Consider the following 17,955-nt stretch of genomic DNA (forward strand, 5'->3'; position numbering starts at 1 on the left):
TTTCTCGCCGCTGGGGCCGGTAGCACCGAGGCCACTAGGCGTCGCAGGTAGTGGGGCCGTTCCTCTGCTGTTACTGTGTCAGGGACCCCGCGGATCTTGACGTTATTACGCCTGTGGCGGTCTTCAAGCGCTGAAATTTGTGAGGTAAGTACCTGGTTAGCGGACTGAAGGTTGCTTCGGGTGTGTTGCATAGTTGATATCTCTGTGCGGACATCTTGTATGTCATTCTCTGTGGCACTGACGCGGTCTGTGACCTGCTGGACGTCCTTTTTAATTGCCGCTGTGTCAGCTGCCAGTAGTTTCTGTATGTTCAGTAAGAGAGTTTGTAAGTCATGTTTAGTGGCCAGGTTGCTGGTTATGGAGTCAAGGTGTGTGGTGTCTGTGTCATCTCTCACCACTGTGGCCTGCGTCCCCTTGTGTTCCAACCTGTCTGAGGTGCTCCTCGTGCTCCCGCTCTCCCCGGCCGCCATTTTGGATGGTGCCGATTTTTGCAGCATTGTGCTTATGTCCCTTGAGTCCTGGACATCTCCATGTGAGGGCTTTTGCTGTTTGCGCCTCATGTCCACCGGGTTTGCTGTGGGGGCTGTGGAGGTATCTCGTCCGCTCTGATAAGTGCTGCACCTCCAAGAAACGTGTCCCAGCTAATGTAGGCCCCGGACCGGCGCTTAGATTTGCCCGATTTCGGCGGCTGTAAGAAGGGCATCGGTGGGCAGCAGGTCAATCCTCCAAGCTGATGGTGGTGTCGCCGGGGTTGGATTGCCCCTTTTTTCACGGGGAATCCGTTTTCCTATCGGAGCCCAAGTAAATGGCGTCCGCCCCCCGAACTGAATGTACTTTTAAAGAGAAGTGCTATTTTACTCTGTGATGTAGGTTAGAGGGGTTGTTATAGCTACACAGATCAATGAAAAGGAACAGGGACAGTAAACTTTAAAACACACTAGAAGTATATAGCAAACATATAGCTTTACAGAAACATGCAGGTACTTTAGATTTAGTAAAAAAAAAAACACTTTTTCAGAGTGTTGAAATAAAGGGACACTCCAGGCACCCAGACCACTTACGCCCATTGGAGTGGTCTGGGTGCCAACTCCCATCACCCATAATCCTGCAATTGTAATTATTGCAGTTTTTATAAACTGCAATAATTACTTGCAGGGTTAAGTCTTCCGTGCTTATAACACGAAAAGTGCTTTAAACGACGCTGGGCGTCCTCACACTATGCATGAGGACCTCCAGCGTCGCCGGAATCCCCTTAAGAAAGCATTGAATAATGCTTTCCTTTGGGGAGTTCTAATAACGTCCACACGCGCGCATTGGGTCTCCCCCGCCTGCTGACATCGGCAGGGGAGGAGCGTGGGCGGAGCCTGACCCAGCGCCGAGGGACATCAGTGACTTACCTGAATCCAGCGCCAAAGGGGTTTTAACCGCTTCAGAAACATTGGATGGGAGGGAGGGGACACTGCAGGGTCCTGCAGTGCCAGGAAAATGGGCTTGTTTTCCTGGCACTGGAGAGTCCCTTCAAGCAGTTTTAGTGTATAAATCAGCAATTCCCAAACTATGTGCCAGGGTGCTGCGACGGGCACACAGGGACGCCAAAAAATGTTTCCCCAGTGCTATTAATATAGCACCAAGAAACAGTTCTGCTGAACAGGGGCTGGGTCAGGCAACCGGGCCCCTGTAGTGTCGGTCTATCACTTCCTCCCAGCTTTGTGCAGGGAGACAGCGAGAGGAGGGAGGGGAGAGGAGAAGGAGCACAATGAGCTGCTCCAGACTACTCACTCCCACCAGCTAGCAGTAGGACCAGAACTCTAATCAAGCCACCCTACTGGACACAGAAGGTGAGATAACTGGAAGGTGACTGGAGATATAAAAATATCACTTGTATGTGTTTCTGTCCAATTGTATGTGTGTCTGTCTGTATGTGCGCACACATCTGTGTGTCATTGTGTGCGTATGTGTCAGTGTTTGTATGTCAGCGTGTGTATCTGTTTCATGGTGTGTGCATGTGTCAGTGTTTATATATTTTATTTTCCATAAGATGTTAACTTGCTTTTGAATTTTTTTTAATCTCCTGCAAGTCACATGCAGGGAGGTGTTTCTAAAGCTGGATAAACAAAGCGATTTGCCTAATAAATAACAGAATTGAGCAGTGAGAGTGCAGGGGCATGATCTATACACTAAAACTGCTTTATTAATCTATCATTGTTTTGGTGCCTAACGTTGTTCAAGTATCCCTTTAAATTGCAACTCCTGCAGTTATCCTTTAAGCGGCGGGGCCTACTTCCTCTGTGGCCACATGCTCCGATATATGCTTGTGTCTGCTGGACTCTCTCCTCATTTAAAGTTGCTCACTAATGATAAAGAGCTTGTGGATACGCCATCCAATATTTAAAAACAAAGATGGAAATCGCATCAAAAACTAAATTGGACGTAAATGTTACAATTCTTATATAAGGGTGGAGTTAGGAGAAACATCGATATGGACCAAAAAATGCAACTACCTGATGCTATTTTACATACCTGCTTGCCCCATCTAGACAGCAGTGACTTTCAGCGAGGCTGTGGTCAACATTTTGTCAGTGTCTCTCCGCTCCTGCAGTGATAAATGCTGTGATCAAGTCAAGAATTCCAACGACTTTCCTGTATACAATCAGTCACTGCATGCTGTAAGCAAATCATTGTGGAGTCATGAAAAACATGTTGTTAGTATGTGCAATAAAAAGCACATACTATCGAATTCCCATATTAGGTGCATTATAGGGTTAAACCTCGGTTTATTATTCTTTAATAAGTCCTAGGTTGCTCTGACTTCATAGAACATCACATACATATTATATAAATATACATATTCTGTTTTCAGAAGTGCATGTTTGTTGGAACGTTTCAGGCCTTTCTATACAAGAGCTGGCTTTCTATACAAGAGGTTTAAGTTTTGGTGTCGCCTGAAGTTATTATAATTGCTTTGTGTGTGTGTGTGTGTGTGTGTGTTTGTGTTTGTGTGTCTCTGTCTCCTACTTGTTATCCTTCTTCCCATAGTCTATATTGGGAGATGATCTCTCTGTTTCCAGATTGTATTCTAGAAGCTCTTCCCTGCCCTCATGATGGGAGGTCTGGGACATGGCACTGCCAGGATGGCAGACCCAGTCCTCAAGCTGTGTCAGGCACAATTAACATTATTTTACACTTAATGATTCCCTGGAGGTTCGTCATCAGCCATGGGCAGCACCAGCTGTCACTATCACCTCATCGTGTGATGCTGCCCTCTACTCCCAGCTCTGGGCACTCACTGCCAGCCAAGGTCATTACTAGTTCTGGTAGTTAGGAATCTGCGTGAGGCCCATATTTGGTGTAACGTGCAGGCGGAGGGCAGGACAGTGAGCTGACACCCCTCATCCGCTCCATCTATTATTATCTTTGTGTGTTATTAAGCAGCTGGGATCTGACGCACGCCAAGGGGCGGGGGGCAAAATAAATGGCATGTTATAATCTGCTGGGCAGGGGGCACACCTGCGACACAGAGTGGGTGTACGAAAAAGAGACAGGAAAGTGAGACTGTTCTAAAGGAGAACATCAAGATACTGGTATTATAGAGGGGGAGGAAAGAGACATAAAGACACTGATACACACAGGCTAAAGCATTTGTATTTGAAGAGAGACTAAAAATGCAGCATTTAACTTGATTAAATACACTGAGGGTGGAAGGGAAATGAAAACAAGATTTGTAAAGCATGGGGTAGGAGCCTAGCAGTTCAGTAAAAGCAGAGACTGAGACAGTAAAATAATAGACTTGTATATAGAAAGATTAAAAAATAATTATGTGGATTAGAGGAGTGTACTAAGAAAGTAATACGGGTGCTTTAGTGCCCACATTGAAAGTTAAGACTGTTTAGAACGTGTCAGCACAATAAGTATATCTGTATATATTTGTGCCTAAGGGGGACTTTCCAAAGTACAACTTGAAATATGCAGGTGATGTGCAACACAACAAGTGTGCTCGGTCTCACCACAAACCTTTTAGCACCTAGCTATACGCTCTCAGAGAAACTTCAAGTTCCAGGCCAGAACCAGTGCCATGCTGACGAGACTCACAAGGTTAAAACTGTACAGTCCATGGTTGGTTTTTGGTCCCTGGTCCTTTTGGATCATGACCAACATTATCATTATAAAGAAGAGCTGTGCATTTAAAACCATATCCATTGCTATTACATATGTGTGTCTGTTGTGCATCACCTCTACATCTCAAGGTGGACTTTGAGAAGTCCTCCTTGGGCACAGAAACTCAAGAAATAATGTTTTCACAATTATCCAAGAGTTCCATCCCAGAACCAGTGCCATCCCGGTAAGACCCTCAAGGTCCATGTCCATGACTGGTTTCTGGTTAATTATCCTTCTTGGATTATAAAGCCCATGCTTTGGTTTGAAGGAACACTATAGTGTATAGGAATCCTAACACTATAGTGGTCCCCTACCTATTTTAAGGTATGCCCCCCCCCCCCCCCCCCGCCCTCCCATAGGGGTATTAGAGCTGAGTATTACCTTGCTGAGGTCATGAGGAATGATGATCTCAGCCAATCCAATGCTTTCCCATAGGGGAATAGTGCACATGTACGGTAAATTGCATCAAGGCTCCAATCAAATGCGGCAGCATTTCATTAAAAAAACAGAGTCTGACTCGGTTCTCATAGAAAACTGACTGCGTCAATAAGACAGTCACTAGAGGTGTGTTAAACCCTGTAGTGGAAACATTGCAGTTTTTAGGAAACTGCAATATTTTACATTCATGGGCTAAAACTAAAGGGCCACTGCACACAGGCCATATCATCTCAATGAAGTCTAAACTGCAGTGTAACACATTACTGTTTAGTAGACACCGCAATGTTATAATCGCAGGGCTATACAATAAACAAAGTATGGAGAGACTAATTAACAAAAAGCATAACCATCTGGGGGCTAATCCTCACTGGTATTCCCTCAAATACCCATATAAATAGTAATCTAACAAGAAAGAGAATGCACACCAAAAAAGCCACAATAGTCACTTAACCTGGTTTAATAAGCCAATATCAGATACAGGCAAAAACAAACAATTATAATTAAAGTGACAATATTAGGCTCAAAAAAATCAATGATAATTACCAAAAGTTTTCACAAGCCTAATAGGACAGAAACAGGACACAGGTTACTTTTTGTGTCCTGTTTCTGTCCTATTTGGCTTGTGAAAACTTTTGGTAATTATCATTGATTTTTTTAATTTATTTTTTGTGCCTAATTTTGTCACTTTAATTATAATTGTTTGTTTTTGCCTGTATTTGATATTGGCTTATTAAACCAGGTTAAGTGACTATTGTGGCTTTTTTGGTGTGCATTCTCATTCTTGTTAGATTTCTATTTATAATCGCAGGGCTAAACACACCTGCAATCTCTTCTGTTGAGTAAACAAGTCAGACTCGGTTTTCAATCAAATGTTTGATGCGGAGTAACATTTTGCCTCATATGAATGAATGCTTCCTTGTGGTGGCTGTGGTGAAACCAGTGCGGCAAGGGGGTAAAGGCAAGTTAATAACTACCTTTTTAAAACCCTCATAGTTGTGCCAGACACCTAGGTAGGTAGGGTAACACCTTTGGTACACACCTACATATGAGACAGACGCACATATACCATAAATGGTAACTAATCAAGGGTTAAAGTGTTCAATCCTTTGTACATGGCATATCAGCAGGAGTTTGTCAAATGCAGCCATAGTTGGGCCTACTCAAAGTTTTCTATATATTCAAAATAAAATATGTCCTGGCTGCAAGGGGAGTGAGAAATAGGGGAAAAAGCCACACTAACGAGTGTTCTCTTAAACATCTAAACATATAATGCAGGCACGGTGGAGCAGCAATGAAAAACTCTTAGTAAAGTGAATGTGGGAAAATTCTCGCCTGAATGGTAAAAGGCATGATGGGATGCTTTTCATTATGTATTTTCAACCCAGGAACATGTAGTCATTAAAAACATACATCGTGAGCCTAACCTGTGTGATACCTTTCTCTCAAATATGCGCATAGCCCTTTTTCCTAAAAGAAAAAAAATATATAAATGTTTAAGATAGAGAGTGTTGACCAATGTGTATGCTGCAACTAGAACAACATTGCAAAGGTAAACAGACCGGAACACTGTCAATAAGATGTAGTGATCCGGGTGCCTTTAGTGTCCCTTTAAAGAGAGTGTTTTGTTATGCAATAAAAAGGCATAGAGTATGGGTTGATAGCTGGTAAATAGTGCGTGTTTGTCATCTGGATCACTCTCAGGGTTTGTGCTGTGTATCACGTGAGTCTGCTTGTGTATTGATTGATTGTGTATCAAGTCGGACTTGTATTTAATTCAGTGAAAAAGCTTGTTTTAATCGAATAAGTGGTTCAATTTTTAATATCCTAAGAAGGTGAATACATTATTTAATCTTGTGGGAAACAAATAGGCTTATTTTAATCTGGTGCAAAGCCGTGTACGATTCTAATCTCATGAATAGTCATCGGTCTGTGGTATCAGGCCCTTCGGGACTCATGGTATATTTCCTTCGATCACTAATCTTGCATCAGATGTAATTACCTTAACAAAAGTGACATATCGATACATCCTTTTTGAGTTATGTTTTTGAAGGGGCTTTGAAGGTACCTTTTCATAGGCAGATGCGTGTGGCTTTTTTTAAATGTATTTATTTTCCCAAATAGAGATATTTTTCCTTTTTATCTTTATAATTTAAACCTTTCCATCATAAAAAAATATATAAAATCTTATTTATACAAAACAAAATAGAAGATATTCAGACAACTAAGCAGATATTTTTCAAATCGTATATTCATTTTCGTTTGAAAAGTGCTTAATTCTCATTCCTAACCTGTTTTACGTACTTGTATTTCTTTTGTTGTCTGCTTTTCTCATTATGTCTTCTTCATCCAATGCAGAGACTGACCCTATGTTACCAGAGGAATTAATGAGTCTGGAGCTGGTGTCTGAGAACCCTGAGGAAACAGGAGATGGATCCCAGCAGAAAGAACACATGGAAAGCGAGAAGAGCCACAGCGAGTCTGGGGCAAGCTGCTCCTCTTTTGAAGAACTGGAAACAGATGCATGTGGGTCTGCCGGAAAGGCTCAACTGGACACTAAAGCCAAATGGAGTGAAATGCCCGAGACCTGGGAAAAGGCGAAACCAGAGGAATGAGTGTTCACTCGTGGCTGATGCTCATTCGATCTATTCCCTTTGACTCTTTTCTCTCAGTGCAATATTATTACTATATCTTTTATATCCCTCTTATACTTTGTATCTCTCATAATGTAAGAATTCTACCCTTAAATCCTATTCCTATCATCCTCGGTTTTCCGAAATTCTTTCTTGTTTTCTCTGTCTTTCTGATTATTTTTTTCTTCACATTTTTATGTATTAATTCATTTTTAATTATTATTTTATTACTGCCACTCAGTTGAAGCTGATGAATTTGTATGATGGAGTCTTGTACTTTAACAATAACAAAATCTAGAGTTTTCAAATACATATCGAAACTTTAACCCCTTAAGGACACATGACGGAAATATTCCATAATGATTCCCTTTATTTAGTCAATGAATGTTCTGTATTCTGGCTGGATACATATGTTGTTATTTATTAGTTAATTTATAAACTCGCCACAATATAATGTTTTCAGTGACTGTGATCTTAAAGGGACACTATCATACAACATATTGCGTTTTTTTTGGGTTTTTTTTATGTTGTGTACTTCAGGGATATAGCTGGATTAAGTGCTAGGTTGAAACCCTTTTAAAACTTTGTTGATTTGTATCACAAGGAAATTACACACGTTTATCTCTTTAAAATTACTTATTACTACTATAAAAACTACTGCTAAGGGGTATAGGGCATGAATAAATAATAGATTATATTGCACAGTAAAAGTAACATATGTAGTATATTGCACTCATGATTTTATAAAGCGGTGTATACAACACCTGTGAGGTTATGTTACCCACAGAGAGAAAGTGCACCAATTAAGTTTATGGTCTATAGCAGGGGTGGGGAACCTTCGGCCCTTCAGATGTTTTGGACTACATCTCCCTTGATGCTTTGCCAGCATTATGGCTTTAAGAGCATTATGGGAGATGTAGTCCAAAACATCTGGAGGGCCAAAGGTTCCCCATCCCTGGTCTATAGGTTGCTCTCCCATAGTTCTCAGCACTGCCATTCACTAGTCTTGGACTAATGCTCACTTGGTAGGTTACTTTATTTCCTGGACCCACTGCTGACTTTTATCTTGGAAGCGTATACAATAAACATAGTTGAAGTAAATTAACAGTAAACTGTAATATGGGTTTTTGTAGACATCACTGATCAAATAAGCAAATTAGTCAACACAATGTCTGGGTATCAGCTTCAAAGCTCACAGAATGTATTATTTTTTAATAACACTTGACTTTGGTATTTAGTTACATGCATAAGCCTGGCACCACACCAATGTACCTGCTCTAATGAGATGAACCCACTTAATTGGGAAATCCATCTTCCTGGGACTCCCTTCAAGACAAGGTTAAACATGCCTCTGGAATGAGGAATATGTGAAAGGGAGGGTTGCAAAACCAGGGAGATGGCCTGGACTTCCAAACGTATTTATGTACAAAATAAGGGAGGCTGTGCTCACCCTAAACATTCTTGTAACACAGTATATACAGGGAGTGCAGAATTATTAGGCAAATGAGTATTTTGACCACATCATCCTCTTTATGCATGTTGTCTTACTCCAAGCTGTATAGGCTCGAAAGCCTACTACCAATTAAGCATATTAGGTGATGTACATCTCTGTAATGAGAAGGGGTGTGGTCTAATGACATCAACACCCTATATCAGGTGTGCATAATTATTAGGCAACTTCCTTTCCTTTGGCAAAATGGGTCAAAAGAAGGACTTGACAGGCTCAGAAAAGTCAAAAATAGTGAGATATCTTGCAGAGGGATGCAGCACTCTTAAAATTGCAAAGCTTCTGAAGCGTGATCATCGAACAATCAAGCGTTTCATTCAAAATAGTCAACAGGGTCGCAAGAAGCATGTGGAGAAACCAAGGTGCAAAATAACTGCCCATGAACTGAGAAAAGTCAAGCGTGCAGCTGCCAAGATGCCACTTGCCACCAGTTCGGCCATATTTCCGAGCTGCAACATCACTGGAGTGCCCAAAAGCACAAGGTGTGCAATACTCAGAGACATGGCCAAGGTAAGAAAGGCTGAAAGACGACCACCACTGAACAAGACACACAAGCTGAAACGTCAAGACTGGGCCAAGAAATATCTCAAGACTGATTTTTCTAAGGTTTTATGGACTGATGAAATGAGGGTGAGTCTTGATGGGCCAGATGGATGGGCCCGTGGCTGGATTGGTAAAGGGCAGAGAGCTCCAGTCCGACTCAGACGCCAGCAAGGTGGAGGTGGAGTACTGGTTTGGGCTGGTATCATCAAAGATGAGCTTGTGGGGCCTTTTTGGGTTGAGGATGGAGTCAAGCTCAACTCCCAGTCCTACTGCCAGTTTCTGGAAGACACCTTCTTCAAGCAGTGGTACAGGAAGAAGTCTGCACCCTTCAAGAAAAACATGATTTTCATGCAGGACAATGCTCCATCACACGCGTCCAAGTACTCCACAGCGTGGCTGGCAAGAAAGGGTATAAAAGAAGAAAATCTAATGACATGGCCTCCTTGTTCACCTGATCTGAACCCCATTGAGAACCTGTGGTCCATCATCAAATGTGAGATTTACAAGGAGGGAAAACAGTACACCTCTCTGAACAGTGTCTGGGAGGCTGTGGTTGCTGCTGCACGCAATGTTGATGGTGAACAGATCAAAACACTGACAGAATCCATGGATGGCAGGCTTTTGAGTGTCCTTTCAAAGAAAGGTGGCTATATTGGTCACTGATTTGTTTTTGTTATGTTTTTGAATGTCAGAAATGTATATTTGTGAATGTTGAGATGTTATATTGGTTTCACTGGTAAAAATAAATAATTGAAATGGGTATTATTTGTTTTTTGTTAAGTTGCATAATAATTATGCACAGTAATAGTCACCTGCACACACAGATATCCCCCTAAAATAGCTATAACTAAAAACAAACTAAAAACTACTTCCAAAAATATTCAGCTTTGATATTAATGAGTTTTTTGGGTTCATTGAGAACATGGTTGTTGTTCAATAATAAAATTAATCCTCAAAAATACAACTTGCCTAATAATTCTGCACTCCCTGTAGAAACAGAACCCACCTATGTAAAATGGCAACAAAACACACTGCTTGTACCCCGACTCAGCAACGCAACTGCATTCCTGGCGATATTAATACGCATAATTAACTATTTCATTAGCACTTTATTTATTTGCAGAGTGCACTGAGCAGGATTTAAGGCAAATGGCATATTTTTGTGGACTTATGATTAAAGACCCAATTAAACTCTATGATGCTCATATTAAAAGTATAGACAAAAAAAACTGTAGATGCAATATTAATTTACAAAATGTGTCTGTGCCTTGTAAAAGCAGGTTAAAATTAAAATTAATAGATGGACTTAACAAGGAGTAGGTAACATTGTGAGATATAATCAAGGTAACCATGCAATAATTACTGCTAGAACATTTGACTGCATTTGAACCTGGTCAATCACAGTTACAAAATATATGTCAAAGTTTAAAGGATACTTTCTGGGATATCCTTGGAGGAAGCTTTGCATACTTCTAGATAAGACAGGTTTTTTTTTGCCACACAGATTGGCGAGGGTGCTGTTTTTGTGTGTATACATATACAGTGAGAGAAAAAAGTATTTGATCCCCTGCTGATTTTAAATGTTTGCCCACTGACAAAGAAATTATCAGTCTATAATTTTAATGGTAGGTGTATTTTAACAGTGAGAGACAGAATAACAAAAACAAAAATCTAGAAAAACTCATGTCAAAAAAGTTAAAAACTGATTTGCATGTCAATGAGTGAAATAAGTATTTGACCCCTTCGACTTACTACTTGGTGGCAAAATCCTTGTTGGTCAGACATTTCTTGTAGTTGGCTACCAGGTTTGGACACATCTCAGAAGGGATTTTGTCCCACTCCTCTTTGCAGATCCTCTTCAACTCATTAAGGTTTCGGGGCTGACGTTTGTCAACTCGAACCTTCAGCTCCCTCTACAGATTGTCTATGGGATTAAGGTCTGGAGACTGGCTAGGCCACTCAAGGACTTTAATGTGCTTCTTTTTGAGCCACTCCTTTGTTGCCTTGGCTGTGTGTATTGGGTCATTGTCATGCTGGAATACCCATCCATGACCCATTTTTAATGCCATGGCTGAGGGAAGGAGGTTCTCACCCAAGTTTTGACAGTACATGGCCCCGTCCATCGTCCCTTTGATACGGTGCAGTTGTCCTGTCCCCTGAGCAGAAAAATGACCCCAAAGCACAATGTTTCCACCTCCATGTTTGACAGTGGGGATGGTATTCTTGGGGTTATAGGCAGCATTCCTCCTCCTCCAAAGAGCTCGATTTTGATCTCATCTGACCACAACACTTTCACCCAGTTCTCTACTGAATTATTCAGATGTTCATTGGCAAACTTCAGACGGGCCTGTACATGTGCTTTCTTGAGCAGGGGGACCTTGCGGGTGCTGCAGGATTTCAGTCCTTCACAGCGTAGTGTGTTACCAATTGTTTTCTTGGTAACTATGGTCCCAGCTGCCTTGAGATCACTAAACAGATCCTCCATTGTAGTTCTGGGCTGATTCCTCACCATTCTCATGATCATTGAAACTCCACGAGGTGAGATCTTGCATGTGCCACCAGACCGAGGGAGACTGACAGTTTGTGTTTCTTCCATTTGCGAATAATCGCACCAACTGTTGTCACCTTCTCACCAAGCTGCTTGGCGATGGTCTTGTAGCCCATTCCAGCCTTGTGTAGGTCTACAATCTTGTCCCTGACATCCTTGGACAGCTCTTGGTCTTGGCCATGGTGGAGAGTTTGGAATCTGATTGATTGCTTCTGTGCACAGGTGTCTCTTATACAGGTAACGAGCTGAGATTAGGAGCACTCCCTTTAAGAAAAAAAGGCACCTAGGAGCCAGAAGTCTAGCAAATTGATAGGGGATCACATACTTATTTCACGGACATGCAAATCAATTTATAGCTTTTTTGACGTGCGTTTTTTCTGGAATTATTATTTTTTTTTGTTCTGTTTCTCACTGTTAAAATACACTGTCCGTTAAAATTATAGACTGATCATTTCTTTATCAGTGGACTAACGTTCAAAATCAGCAGGGGATCAAAAACTTTATTCCCAAACTGTATGTCAAAGTGCATGCAATATTTGAAATCATGGGACAAAATCCATTATCATGGAAGACTTTCAGACAAGCTTCTGTGCTGTAATAGCCAAGTATAGAATATAGTAACTTTTAACAGTCATGGGAAATGCATAAGTCGTTTTATTTACTCATCTAGGAAAACTTGGATTAACTGTTAGTTTAAACTACCTGAAACTTTAAATATAGCGGATAAGCCTCAGATTACAAAATTATTTTTCAGCTCAAGTCTTTCCAAAGTTTCTTCTCAAAACATGATCCGACACAGATTATAGTATGGCATGATTGCAATTCTCTGTCAATGCCTAGTTTACAGGTACTCAGCACGCACCAAGGTTATTCTGTTCATCCAGCATGGGGAAATCTTTATACAATTTATACATTAGTATTGTATGAATGGTTTTCAACAGTACGAATACAGATCAAAGGATCTGTAAATACATTTTTTTTTTTTAAATAACACCCCTTAATTTTGTACTCAGTAAATGTTTCAGAGTTTTTTTTTTGTTTTTTTTTAAGGTGCATGTTAATGTTTCTGAAGTAAGCAAAACACCTTGGGCTTTTCCGTTATTATTTGAATTTGCACTACACCTACTGTTACCAATTGAGATCATTCAAAGCTTGTGAGTGTCGTTTTAAAGTTTGTTCCCCATTCTGACCTGATACCTCATCCCTCGCAGCCCGCTCAGAGACTGAAAAAAAGGGCTGCTGGCAAGTTCGTTCACAGTAATAAAGTTTAGGGTTAGGAGCTGCACTGCAGCAAAGGGAGTTTTGAAATTTAGGATTAAGATGAGGGTAACAAATACACTTCGAGTTAAACGATCACTATAGTGTCAGGAAAACAAGGCGATTTTCCTGACACTATAGTGCCCCCACCCTCAGGGTCCCCCTCCTGTGACGCTGAAGGGGTTAAATCCCCTTCAGTTACTTACTTTAATCCAGCGCCTGGTGACCTCTCCTCCCCGTCCGACGCCAGCTCCCCTGTCCGACGTCACTGGAGCCGAATGCGCATGCGCGGCAAGCGCCGTGCGCGCATTCAAAGTGTCCATAGGAAAGCATTTCTCAATGCTTTCCTATGGACGCTCTGTGCGATGGAGGCGAAATTCGCCTCCAGCGTCGCAGATGCGCCAGAGGCTGGATTAACCCCAAATGTAAACATAGCAGCTTCTCTGAAACTGCTATGTTTACATGTGACGGGTTAAAACCTGAGGGACCTGGCACCCAGACCACTTCATTGAGCTGAAGTGGTCTGGGTGACTATAGTGTCCCTTTAATGGATGGAGTGCTAAAATTAACTCTACATGTTATAACCATTACTGCAGAAATCCCTTTATCTAAATTCAGTTTTAAACCTAAATTTACAAACTCCTTGTCCTGCAGTGGAGCCCTTAACCTTAAACCTGAAATTGTAACTTAGGTTGCAGGACCCCACCAGATTAGCCCTCTTAAGACAGTGTGTGTGGTTTCCTAGAAATCAAACAACTGAATTCTGCAGGGAACCCATTTTAGCGTGACATTGGTTCTTTTTCCCCCCTCTATATGTTCATAATTGTTTTAATAAATTCCATATTTGTTTTAAAGGACCACTATAGTGCCAGGAAAACAAACTAGTTTTCCTGGCACTATAGTGCCCTGAGGGTGCCCCCACCCTCAGGGTCCCACTCCCGCTGCGCTGAAGGGGGAGGAAGGAGGTTAATCCCTTACCTCTTTTCCACCGCCGGGCTCCCTCTGCGCTGGGGAATCTCCTCCTCTTTTCCCCGTCATCGGTTGAATGCGCATGTGCGGCAAGAGCCGTGCGCGCATTCAGCCAGTCCATAGGAAAGCATTCTCAATGCTTTCCTATGGACGCTGGCGTCTTCTCACTGTGAAAATCACAGTGAGAAGCGCGGAAGTGCCTCTAGCGGCTGTCAATGAGACAGCCGCTAGAGGCTGGATTAACCCATAGATAAACATAGCAGTTTCTCTGATGTTTACAGCAGGAAGGGCTAATTCTAGGTGGACCTGGCACCCAGACCACTTCATTAAGCTGAAAGGATCTGGGTGCCTACAGTGGTCCTTTTTTTTTTAAATTATTTTTGTTGTGCACAAAAGTAACAAAAAGCCTTGGTGCGCCACAACAGCGACATCAAGAAAAATTGATAGACATTTGCAGTACAAGTCGTGGCATTTGTTTGTCAAGGCACATTTTTAGATTAATGAGATCAATATTTCGACAGCTTAGGTTCTCATTTAGTTTAAATGATTTAACAAGATGCACACGTCAGGTAGGAGTATTCAGAGGAGTGACAAAGAAGGAAAGTGCAGGGTAAGTTATAGTCATAAACAAAGACTCGTACAACAGATTAGGTCGTCATAGACATTTGGTATGGGTAGCAAGATATGCTGCACTATTTCTTTTATGTGTGATATCAAGATAGGAACACATTTAAAACAGGGCATGGTATAGTAATGATTTACAGTACATTCAGGCTAAGCACGCATAGCTATATGAGTCAGCATAGACAGGTTTTTGATATGGTCACAGATTATACAGTTTCATGACATTTGCTAAGGTACTACACAGTATATTTGTTAACGTATAGGTAACCAAGTGTGTCAGGTTTAAGCTATGCTAATGCAGGTACCAGGTATTCACTAACTATACCCTAAGAACAAGATATGGCGGCATGCCGTGTCACATTCTGCATTTTTATGGTAGTTGAACCAACAAATAATAATCATACGTGTAGGAGTATAACAAGTTGCAGTTAACTAGAGACATGCTGGTCTAACTAACAGAGTGCACGCTCAGGTTTGTATACCGATATTTATGCATGCTTAGGGGTATTGTATACCACCAGGGAGCAAATCTTCTGATCGGCAATGGCACAGGGTTCCGGGGCATGGAGGCAGGACAGTCTCAATGGTGAAAAGTCCTTCTGCAGGTTAGTTTAAGATAGTCCCCTCTGCCGCCTTTACAGGTTGCTGGTACGTGGGAGTTCTGCTTGTTATCAGTCGCTAGGTAGGGTGTCTGCTGTATATTTACCGCCTGTGAGAGTCCCTTCCGTAGTAGGGGTCCAGACGGATGCCCTTCTGCTTCTCCTCCCGTCGGTAATTCCCATGGTGAATGAGCGGTTACAGGCGGCCGATGCGTTGTCGTTTTAACCTTGCCTGGGGGAGGGTGTACCCAACCTCCGCGGGTCCGATCATGGCTTGGCAAGGTCCGGTATTGCCTGCAAACGGGCCGAGGGTGGTATCTGTGGGTTGTTGGCTGTCCCCTATAGTGTCTGCTGATGTAGAGTAGTTGCCCAGCAATGCTCCGGTCTTGGTGCCGTCACATGCGGCCTCTGCCATCTTAGTTGTGGTGTCCGGATGGACTGGCGGCCCTGCTGCCGTGCCGACACAGCCAGCAGTGGTCAGGTCCCAAGGGTGGGGACTGGGATCATCCCCCCCCCCCCCGATCCATAGGGGGGGGAACAGGGCCAGATCCCGCCGGATTCGTGTCTCATGTTGCGGGATAGTGGGGCAGCGGCCGTCTGCCCCACTCACCGCCGGAGAAGGCCTCGGGTAGTTTGACGAGAATGTCTCCTCCAGGGGACTGTAGCTCGTGGAGCCAGCCTCTCCCTGGATCCAGCTGTCCCTCTGTGTTGGGCTTTGTTGCTGTAGGTCTATCGTTCAGATTAAAGCATTGTTTTTTATCGTTTTTGCTGCGGTCTTGCAGGAGCTCTGCGTGCCTGCTACCATTCAGCTCGGCGGTCCGGCCCCGCCCCCTACAGTGGTCCTTTAACCCCTTAAGGACAGACGACGGATATATTCCGTCATGATTCCCTTTTATTCCAGAAGTTGTGTCATTTAAGGGGTTAACAACATTCTTCCCCAGTTGGAGCACTAATGCTTGGTAACTGAAACTGGCTGTAATTATTCCTAAATGCCCATGCCACATTTTCTCAATGTTATTGATCAGGATCTGCAAAATCTCATCTTATGACCATTTTATAATATGCTACAAAGTCCTTTTATCAGCACGGTCTAAATAAAAACTAATGATATTTCTATAAAACAGGATGCATATCTAAAAAAAAATTTTTATTTCTTTTGTGTAACTCATTTTTAAAATGAAGAATAACATAGGTTCATAAATACAATGAATATGAGACCATAGACAATATTTTTACGCCTAGGTCATGATGGAATGGTAGCAGAAAGCCAAACATCCCTCTTTTATTAATTTTATTGATTTTTGTTTTTGTTTTTACATTGTACAGATCATTGTTCAAACAGCCGCTTTGTTCACTCAAGAGAGTGCTAGGTGACTGGCCCTTCGGCCTTCTTTTAGTGCTGTGCTATAAAAATGTGTCATGTAGTGAGAAGAAAATGCCAAGCCAGGCAACCAGAGCCATCTTTGCAGCATTAAGGTGACAAATTAGTAAGCCACAGTCGTCGTTCACCCCACCCTTTGCCCCTTCTTTCTTTACACTACTACATGTATCAGGCTCCAGAGTATACGGTTAAATTATGGTTACACCAGCTTGCCTGTTACTGTTCACCACTCGATACCAGGGATAGCGGCAGTACTACCAACCAGCATTCACACCTCTGAGCTGGAGGTTAATTGTAAGTTGTGTATGTTTGTTTGTTTATTCATGTATGTGGTTAAATAGTAGTGTGTGTGTGGCTTTAGTTGTGTGAATGTTTATGGGTATGAGAGTAGCAGCTTTTCTATGTGTGAGTGTGGTTCATTGGTCAACTCTACTGGAAACTGTGTCAACTAGATGACTGGCTAGCAACTTCAGACAAAACCGTAATTCTCAGAGTTATTCTCTAAAAATGAAATTTTTGCATAGCAGCAAATTATACACAGCAGCCAGAAAATATCAAACTCCAAAAGCTACACTGATCAGCCACAACAATTAAACCAGCTGCCTAATATTCTGTAGGTCCCTCTTGTGCTGCCAAAACAGCTCTGAGGCATCAAGGCATGGACTCCACAAGACTTCATAACGTGTCCTGTGGTGTCTGGCTGTAACACATTCGACGACCAAGTACTGCTGCCTGCGTTTGGGAGACAAAATAGCCACCATTTTCCAGCACATGTGTGTTCGGTCACACAAATGGCAGCCACCTAGAGAGAGCACTTAAGTTTGTGGTTTCTTTGAAGTTAACGAGCCAGGGGGTGATCGGTGTTCGGTAGGTTAGAAGTACAGAACCACGGGGAAACAACTTGGGTTTGGTAAAACGGGAAAGTGTCATAGGGCAGTTCTTTACACTGGCACCAAGACATTAGCAGTAGATTCTTTAAGTCCTGCAAGTTGCGAGGTGGGGCCTCCAAGGATTGGATTTATTGTTCCAGTACATCCCACAGATACTTAATTGGATTGAGATCTGGAGAATTCGGAAGCCAAGACAACACCTATAACTCTTTGTCATGTTACTTAAACCATTCTTGAACAATTTTTGCAGTGTGGCAGGATGCAATGCAGTATCCATTGATATGAAGGGGTGTACTTGGCTTGAAACAATCTCTAGGTAGGTGGTACATGTCAAAGTAACATCCACATGAATGCCAAGACCAAAGGTTTCCCATCAGAACATTGCCCAAAGCATAACACCGACCTGCCTTCTTC

The 17,955-nt window shown here is 42.3% G+C and overlaps 1 protein-coding gene across 1 annotated transcript in view; it reads left to right on the forward strand.

Annotated features, from left to right (window-relative positions):
* TEX264 (testis expressed 264, ER-phagy receptor) overlaps window positions 1-7,588 on the forward strand; it is a 30,815-nt gene extending 23,227 nt beyond the window's left edge. Inside the window, exon 4 of the mRNA XM_063427479.1 lies at window positions 6,949-7,588. Within this exon, the coding sequence (XP_063283549.1) occupies window positions 6,949-7,205 (257 nt within the window). The 3' untranslated portion in view covers window positions 7,206-7,588. The remainder of the gene's footprint in view (window positions 1-6,948) is intronic.
* The last annotated feature ends 10,367 nt before the right edge of the window (window positions 7,589-17,955 follow it).

This window comes from Pelobates fuscus, chromosome 7, assembly GCF_036172605.1.
Source record: "Pelobates fuscus isolate aPelFus1 chromosome 7, aPelFus1.pri, whole genome shotgun sequence".
Taxonomy (NCBI): domain Eukaryota; kingdom Metazoa; phylum Chordata; class Amphibia; order Anura; family Pelobatidae; genus Pelobates; species Pelobates fuscus.